Source organism: Silene latifolia, chromosome Y, assembly GCF_048544455.1.
Source record: "Silene latifolia isolate original U9 population chromosome Y, ASM4854445v1, whole genome shotgun sequence".
Lineage (NCBI taxonomy): Eukaryota > Viridiplantae > Streptophyta > Magnoliopsida > Caryophyllales > Caryophyllaceae > Silene > Silene latifolia.
In genome coordinates, this window is record NC_133538.1 from 207,311,324 (window position 1) to 207,320,752 (window position 9,429).

General features: G+C 39.3%; 1 protein-coding gene across 1 annotated transcript; it reads left to right on the forward strand.

The window, feature by feature from the left end:
- The first annotated feature begins 4,948 nt into the window (after nt 1-4,948).
- Nucleotides 4,949-7,147, forward strand: LOC141629974 (uncharacterized). Its single transcript, XM_074442881.1, has one exon. The coding sequence runs from the start codon at nt 4,949-4,951 to the stop codon at nt 7,145-7,147; it is 2,199 nt and encodes a 732-aa protein (XP_074298982.1).
- The last annotated feature ends 2,282 nt before the right edge of the window (nt 7,148-9,429 follow it).

Below are 9,429 nucleotides of genomic sequence, written 5' to 3' on the forward strand. Positions count from 1 at the left end.
ATTGGTTTCTTTCTCTTTCCACTCCTCTTATTACCCTTCTTCCCCTTCAAAACAATATTTCCCTCACTTTTCTCATATCTATCCCTTTGACATTTCTTACAATTGTCAAGCAAAGCATCATCTTTCCAAAAAAGCATACATCCTTTAGGACATGCATCAATCTTTTCATGTGGAAGCTGAAGACCTTTAACCACTTTCTTGGTATTGTAGAAATTTTGGGTTATAACATTATTATCGGGTATAACATCCTCAACCAACGTAGCAATACTATCAATGGCTTTAAACGGTATATTAAACTCACATTTTAAAGTAACCATCCTGGATGCAACTTGTACAAATGTTATTCTGCTCCCCTCATATAAGGTTTTTTCAAAAGCACTTAGCATGTCAAAAAAGGCTTTTGCTTTTGGGTTTGGTGGTTCTTCATCAATCAATTGTACACGGTCGTTAGTAATGAAAGCATTAGACTCAAAGGCATCAAGTACCATATCTCTATATGGGTTCTCATTTTGTTGGATTTGAAGCTGTTCGGGATCGGGAGAATATTTTTCTCCATTGGAAATCCAATTGTAGTACTTTAGAAAAAAACCATTTGTAATAAGATGCTCTTCTACTTCAATGTCAAGTAAATATTTTAATTTTTTGCATTTAGTACAAGGGCACCCAAGTTTATGTTGTTCCAAATCATATGAATCTTGACATCTAGCAAATTCAATAAATTCACGAACTCCCTTTACAAATCTAGAGATAGGACGTTTCTTCTTATCTACTCTTTCTTCGTACATCCAGCTACGTTCATATCTCTTTATTTTTATCTAGACAATATATAGCAAACTAACCATTTTAAATAATATTTCAACGAAAAATTCTAACTTTAAAATTGTACTAACTTATCACATTATAGTACTTTAACAATAGTTATCTCATCCTCCATATTATACTAACTTCAAGATTTCAATTAGGTCATTATCACTCCAACCTAAACCCATCAATGTACATTTCAAGTCACTAGCAAACACACATTTGTGATTTATTAATGAGCAAAAAAATTCGGCAGCAATTCCCCTTAGTTCTCCAAATACACAATGTGGAATAAAGTTATATTCCACATATGTATTCAGAGAACATTAAAGGAATTCATAACAAACACTTTTCTCATTAATAAAATCACAACTTTGTGTTTACTACCTAAGTGACTTAAAACGTACAAAGACAGTCCCAAAATACGGACTATTCATGAATTGCTCCTAATGAGTAATTCTTGAACGGGTACTAGGTCAATATTAAACAAGTTGTCAAAAATGTAAATAAAATTTTGAAAAATGCAATTTATACGTCATGCTCATTCTAACTTAATTTCGTCAATTAAATGATTAAAACATATCATAATCCATACGAATCAAGGCAAATTTGTGTTATAACTAAAGTATGAAAAATATTGACAATACTAACATTATTCTAATCAATAACTAATTAAACTCTATTCCAAGATCATACTACCTTCAACAATACTAACACTATACTACCTTCAATATTACTAAAACTAAGTTCCACCTTCAATAATACTAATATTGTCAAGATAACCTTCAATTACATCCCCTAATCATATGACATTAGCAATTTAACAAAAGCCCCAATTTCTAACCCTAACTACAATTAATTTACAAAAATGCTAATTAAATTACAACTACATAGTTAATAGGCATCAAAAATGTTTCTAAAACCATCATAACAATCTCATTACTAGTTAAAGTGACAAATTAAACAAAAAAAAAATTAAGAATTTAAGTAATTAAATCAAATTGAGTCAAAAACAAACCTTTAGAAAAAAAAGAAGAATAGTGAAGGAAACTCCGGTGGTCGATGGTGATGTGGCGCCTACGGTGGATGGTTTGCCTCTCCGGTGGTGGTGGTGGGTGGTGGTTTCGTCGGGTGTGTCTTGCGTTTTTTTTTGTTTTTTTTCATACAAGTGACGGGTGAAAGGAAGGAAAGAGATGAAAAAAGTCTATAGTCAGAAAATTAGCGACCGTTATCCATCGCCAATTTGGCAACCATTCTCAATCGCCAAATTGGATATTATTGCGTCGCCCTTGGATTTCATATGGATTTTGGGATAAGATTCCCTAGTCGCCAAATTGGCAACTGTTTTCAGTCACCCGCGTTTTTTTTCCTGTCGCCAAATTGACGACTGTGCTTACAGTCGCCTGCTTTAGACGCCTTTAACAAATATTATTGTAGTGTACTGAGCTGGAAGTTGCAGTTGGTTCATAGTCTTTTATCGGAGCAGTAAGTATGGAGTGTTTGTGAATTAGTATCATGTTAAGTTATGGACGAGTTTGACGACAATAAAAAGTGGAATTTGAGGATCTAGGGAGGGTGTGTAACAATTTTGGATCGTGAGTGATGTTGAGTGGATAGGCACGTGAATAGAAAAGAATGTGGTTGTGCGGCAATGTGGAAGAGTTGTGGTAGTGGTTATGTTGAGGACTTTGTGGTATATGTTAGGTGGCGTGCGGAATGATTAGAAGTATGGAAACTGTTAGAGAGAGAGAGAGAGAGAGAGAGAGAGAGAGAGAGAGAGAGAGAGAGAGAGAGAGAGAGAGAGAGAGCCTTGGAATTGGGAATGGTTATCGGTGTTGAGGTTATAGTCGGCTATCAGTGACATGAGATGGTAATAAGGGGAAGGAATAGCTAAGGATCTAGTACTAGTTGGGTTACGAGGACGTAACATTTACCTTAAGAGGAGTGGGATGCGACAAAAAAGAGAGTTTCATGATTATGCGTGCTAGGGTATATTTGTAAGTGTTGAGTCTTGGTGTGGAATAAAGAATGCACTTGTGGTTGATATTATTAGAGGTAAAAGTGGTGTTTGTAGTAGTATGTATTTTATGTGTATGGTCATGGGGTAAGGTTATAGGTAGATGTGGTTGCGATAGTGTAGGTGGTTTTGGGTGGTGATGTTTATGTGTATGAGTAAACTTCGAGGATGAAGTTCATTTTAAGGGTGGTAGAATGTAGTATTTTATTTGGCAGTTGTGTTTGCTTGGCGATTTATATTAATATTGGATTGTTAGTAAGTGGTATGTTGGTGAGATCGTGCTAGCGTTGTGTTTCGGTTAGTGTATGGAAATTTTATATGCTGTTAATAAGTTGATGTTATGAGGGTTAAGTATGGATTTTTTACCTTGACTGGTGAGTTGGGTTGTGAGCGGATGAGGGAAGTTTAGGTTGTATAGGGTAGGTTTGAACTTCGGGGACGAAGTTGAAACGGGAGTGGAGGCCGAGCTAGACCGCGGATTGGGACCTTCGTCCAATTTGAGGTCTAACTCAAATTCGGTCTAAGAAGACATGGTAATATTTGTCACGTCTCAATTCTATAATGAATTTTGAGACTTTTTGCCTAGGGACTTTTATTTAAATAAGGATCCGAGCTAAGATGAAATCACAAGACAAAACCGAGTAACGGGTTTATCGGTTTTCAACAAACGAGCTTAGTTTGCTTCCAATCGGTCCCATCTTTTTAGTAATCACATGAAGACCATCCTAGGACATTTTTCAGCTGCTCAAACCGTCCAAATCAGTCCTAGGAGGCTGTTTTCTTTATTTTGAAGAATTAGCTCAAATGTCGCTTTCAAGGAAGATCCAAAGTGTCACTATCATTCTTACAATTGTGTAAGAGCTTTGGGGGCTGCTCTCAAGGGCTTATACCAGCCGAAATTTGGACTAAGGAAGCCTCCAATTGTGTGTTCCTAGGATAGCTCTTATGTCCCTTTCATTGTAAGACCTTGAGAAGACCATTTGGATTGTTCTTGCTTGGTTGATGCTCACGGTTGCTAGGGTAGATTTTCAGCAACTTTTCTTGTTTTCTCACTTGTTTAATGTTAGCCATTAGATGTAATTTGGATGGTTAAGATTAGAAGGACTTGGCTATAAATAAACCAAGTTCCCAAGTGTAATATTCAGATTTGCTTAAGTTATAAACCAAGTAAGAAACATGAGTTTTCTTCATTAAATCTCTTCTTTGCTTTGTGCTTGAAGAGCTCCTTCGCTGTGTGCTTGGAGTTTGGTAGTTTACTTGCTTTTGTGCTTTAAACTATCGAGTCTATACCTATTGCTTTGTGTTCGGGTCTAGACATATCAAATTCGTCCCTCAAGGACACGCCTAATCCCACGGGTTGTTCAATGCAAACTTAGGCTCATTTCTTTAGTTTTTCCACTTAAATTATCGAGTTAGAAGTTTCACTCCAACTTGGTTATCAGAGCTTTGGTTAGTCTTGTGAGTTCATTTTCCTAACTACATTCAAAAACACAAAAACAGCCCAATGAGTGAAGAGAGAATACACGGTCTTGAAAACAAAGTAGACCGATTAACAACAAATGTGAATTTGATATTAGAATCCATAACAACCTTGATGACCAATGTTCCAACACCACCAAGGCATGGAGGACGACCACCACCACACCGTGGAAGAGGGCGTGGCCGTGGGTTTAAACGGGGCGAGAGCATGAGGACATGGAGGACGACTTGCACTCGGATTCGGGGGATTCTTGGGTTGAAGCTTATCATGAGGAGCATCCTAAAGACTTAAAGGTAGAAATTCCAGACTTTAATGGTAGTTTAAATCCCGAAGATTTAATAGATTGGCTTAGAACTATCGAAAGAGTCTTTGAGTTTAAGTCTTATTCGGATGCTAAGTGTTTTAAAGTTGCCATCTTAAAACTTAAAGGATATGCTTCACTTTGGTATGAGAACTTAAAAAATCAGAGAAAGAGAGATGGTAAGGAACCCATTAAGTCTTGGTTAAAGTTGAAGAAGAAGCTTAATGAGAAATTTGTACCTAAAGAATACACTCAAGACTTGTTCATTAAACTCACTCAACTTAAACAAGATCAACAACCACTTGAGTCTTACATTAGAGATTTTGAGCAACTCACTTTGCAATGTGAAATGAATGAGAAACCGGAACAAAAAATTGCTAGATTTGTTGAGGGTCTAGATGACAAAGTTGCTCAAAGAGTCCGATTACAACATGTGTGGTCCTTTGATGAGGCCGTTAACTTGGCTTTGAGAGTTGAGAAAGCGGGAAAGGGAAGGGCTAACCCACAAAAATACCCGACCAAAACAGGCCATTACTCGAAACCCCACACACCAACCGAGTCAAAACCCAAAGACCTCTCAAATTCACAACCAAAAACAGCCTATTTTGACAAAGGAAAAGCACCCGAAAATTCTCAAAGAAAAATCGTAGGCCTCAAGAAATGCTTCCAATGTCAAGGGTATGGTCATTTCATGAAAGATTGTCCAACCAAGAGGGCTCTTAGCACCCTAGAAGTAGTCCATTGGGGAGAGGATAAGATTCTTGTTTGTGAAAATGATGAGAATGATGAGGAACAAAAGGAGGCAGCCGAGGTAGTCTTGCCGGATTCGGGACTTAGTTTGGTTACTTGGAGGGTGATGCACACACAACCACAACCATTAGAACTAGACAAAAGACAACAAATCTTTAGGACTAGGTGTACCATCAAGGGAAGAGTGTGTAATTTGATAATTGATGGGGGGAGTTTTACTAATGTAGCATCGAGTACTTTGATTGAAAAACTCTCATTACCCACAATAAATCATCCTTGTCCATACAAACTAAGGTGGCTCAACAAAGGAGCCGAGGTTAGAGTCGATAAACAATGTTTGGTCTCTTTTTCTATTGGAAAGAATTATGTTGATGAGGTCCTTTGTGATGTCTTACCCATGGATGCTTGTCATTTGTTACTTGGGAGACCTTGGGAATTTGAGAGGGATTCGATTCACCATGGGAAAGAGAACACCTATTCCTTCAAATTTGCTTCAAAAAGAGTCATATTGTCACCATTACCACCCACCATCAAACCTACAACACCACCTTCAATGGTTGAACCTTCTAAGCAAAAACTTTTAATCAATGGGGCTAAAATGTTGCAAGAGTTAGAAGGGGAGGGGGACGTGTATGCTTTAGTGGTTACGGGGTTGGCTAAGGGAGTAGGAGGTGGCGGAGAGGGTCACGGCCAGCAGGCCACGGCCAAGGAGGGAGTGTCGAGGGAGGTTCAAGAGTTACTTGATTCTTATGGGGATGTCTTTCCTAATGAACTTCCGAGTGGGTTACCACCTCTTAGGGGCATTGAGCACCAAATTGATCTCATTCCGGGAGCCTCTTTACCAAACAAAGCAGCCTATAGAAGTGATCCAATAGCCACCAAAGAGTTGCAAAAACAGATTGAGGAGTTAGTGAGTAAAGGATTTGTGAGGGAGTCACTTAGTCCTTGTGCGGTTCCGGCACTACTTGTTCCAAAAAAGGATGGGTCATGGAGAATGTGCACCGATAGCCGAGCCATCAACAACATCACCGTTAAGTATAGGTTCCCCATACCTAGACTTGACGATATCTTGGATGAGCTTAGTGGAGCTCAAGTGTTCTCAAAGATCGATTTAAGGCAAGGTTACCATCAAGTTAGAATCAAAGAAGGGGATGAGTGGAAAACAGCCTTCAAAACCAAACAAGGCTTATATGAGTGGCTTGTCATGCCATTCGGTCTCTCTAATGCTCCGAGTACTTTCATGAGGTTGATGACCGAGGTCCTTAGACCTTATTTGGGCCGATTTGTGGTGGTATACTTTGATGATATTCTGATTTTTAGTCCATCCAAAGAAGAGCATCTCAAGCATCTACAAGTATTGTTTGAAACACTTCGGGAGCACAAGCTTTATGGAAAATTGGAGAAATGTTCATTCATGCAAAAGGAAGTCCAATTCTTGGGTTTCATCATTAGTGATCAAGGGATTCTAGTGGACCAAGAGAAGGTCAAGGCTATTCAATCTTGGCCAAGACCGAGCACCATCACCGAAGTAAGGAGTTTCCATGGCTTAGCTTCCTTTTATAGGAGGTTTATCAAAGATTTTAGCACCATTATGGCTCCTATTACCGAGTGTATGAAGAAAGGGGAGTTCTCTTGGAATGATAGGGCCGAATCAGCCTTCAACAAAGTCAAGGCCTTAATGTGTGAGTCTCCTATTCTTGCATTACCCAATTTCCACAAGTTATTTGAAGTCGAGTGTGATGCTAGCGGAGTTGGAGTTGGGGCCGTGCTACTTCAAGACCACAAACCAGTAGCATAATTTAGTGAGAAGCTCAATGGTGCCAAGCTCAATTACTCAACTTATGATAAAGAATTCTATGCCATTATTCGAGCTTTGAACCATTGGAGTCACTACTTGAAGCCAAAGCCGTTTGTTTTGCATTCCGATCATAAAGCTCTCAAGTATATCAATGGCCAACACAAGCTCAATCATAGGCATGCTAAATGGGTGGAGTTCTTACAATCATTCAATTTTTCAAGCAAGTATATTGAGGGCAAAAACAATGTGGTGGCCGATGCTCTTTCAAGGAGGTTCACCATGTTGAGTTTTATGGAACAAAGGGTATTAGGGTTCGAACACATGAAGGATTTGTACATTGAAGATCCGGATTTCAAAGATGAGTGGCAAACACTCCAAGAGGGCCGAGAATGTGAGGAGGGCAAAAGGAGTAAGTATTCGAGTCAAGGAGGGTTCTTGTTCTTTGGGAATCGATTATGCATACCCAAGGGACCTTATAGAAACTTGTTGGTTAAAGAAGTTCACTCAAATGGCCTTGCCGGTCATTCTGGCATCCAAAAGACATATGATATTCTCCAAGAGCAATTCTTTTGGCCAAAGATGCTTGGGGATGTCCAAAGTGTGATCAAGAGGTGTGCTCCTTGTCATCAAGCCAAGTCTTCCTTCCAAAAGGGTCCCTATACACCCCTACCCGTCCCAAACTAGCCATGTGAGGATGTTAGCATGGATTTTATTATGGCCTTGCTAAGGACACAACGAGGCAAGGATTCCATCATGGTCGTGGTTGATCGATATAGCAAAATGGCTCATTTCATTGCTTGCAAAAAGACCGAGGATGCTTCAAGTGTTGCTAATTTATATCTAAAGGAAGTGGTCAAGCTCCATGGTGTACCCAAGTCAATAGTTTCTGATCGGGATACTAAGTTTATGAGTCACTTTTGGAGGTCCTTATGGAAATTGCTCAAAACAAGGCTTCTTTTTAGCACCTCCCATCATCCTCAAACCGATGGTCAAACCGAGTTTACTAACAAGACCTTGGGCAGAATCTTAAGGGCCACGGTGTGCAAGTCTTTGAAAGATTGGGATCTCAAATTATCACAAGCCGAATTTGCATTTAATCGAGCTCCTTCATCAAGCACCGGGAAATCTCCATTCGAGGTGGTTTATGGCATTAATTCCCTTATGCCTACTGATTTAGCACCTATTAAGAGGAATTCCATCGACTATGATGCCACGAAAAGGGTCCAACAAATGCTCCAAATCCATGCCCAAGTGAAGAAGCAAATTGAGAAAACAAATGAAGGGTATGTGAACCGTGTCAAGAAACCGAGTCATCCAAAGAACTTTGAACCCGGAGATCTTGTTTGGGTTCATTTAAGAAAGGAGAGGTTCCCACAAAAGAGGAAAAACAAACTCATGCCTAGAGCCGATGGTCCTTTCGAAGTTATGGAAAGAATTGGTCCGAGTGCTTACAAAATCAATCTTCCGGGTGAGTATGGTGTCCATGGAACCTTCAACATTGGTGACTTGAGTCCGTTTTATGAAGACCTAGAGGATGGAGATGTTGAGGATTTGGGGGCAAACCCTTTTCAAGAAGGGGAGGTTGAAACGGGAGAGGAGGCCGAGCTAGACTGCGGATTGGGACCTTCGTCCAATTTGAGGTCTAACTCAAATTCGGTCTAAGAAGACATGGTAATATTTGTCACGTCTCAATTCTATAATGAATTTTGAGACTTTTTGCCTAGGGACTTTTATTTAAATAAGGATCCGAGCTAAGATGAAATCACAAGACAAAACCGAGTAACGGGTTTATCGGTTTTCAACAAACGAGCTTAGTTTGCTTCCAATCGGTCCCATCTTTTTAGTAATCACATGAAGACCATCCTAGGACATTTTTCAGCTGCTCAAACCGTCCAAATCAGTCCTAGGAGGCTGTTTTCTTTATTTTGAAGAATTAGCTCAAATGTCGCTTTCAAGGAAGATCCAAAGTGTCACTATCATTCTTACAATTGTGTAAGAGCTTTGGGGGCTGCTCTCAAGGGCTTATACCAGCCGAAATTTGGACTAAGGAAGCCTCCAATTGTGTGTTCCTAGGATATCTCTTATGTCCCTTTCATTGTAAGACCTTGAGAAGACCATTTCGATTGTTCTTGCTTGGTTGATGCTCACGGTTGCCTAGGGTAGATTTTCAGCAACTTTTCTTGTTTTCTCACTTGTTTAATGTTAGCCATTAGATGTAATTTGGATGGTTAAGATTAGAAGGACTTGGGCTATAAATAAACCAAGTTCCCAAGTGTAATAAT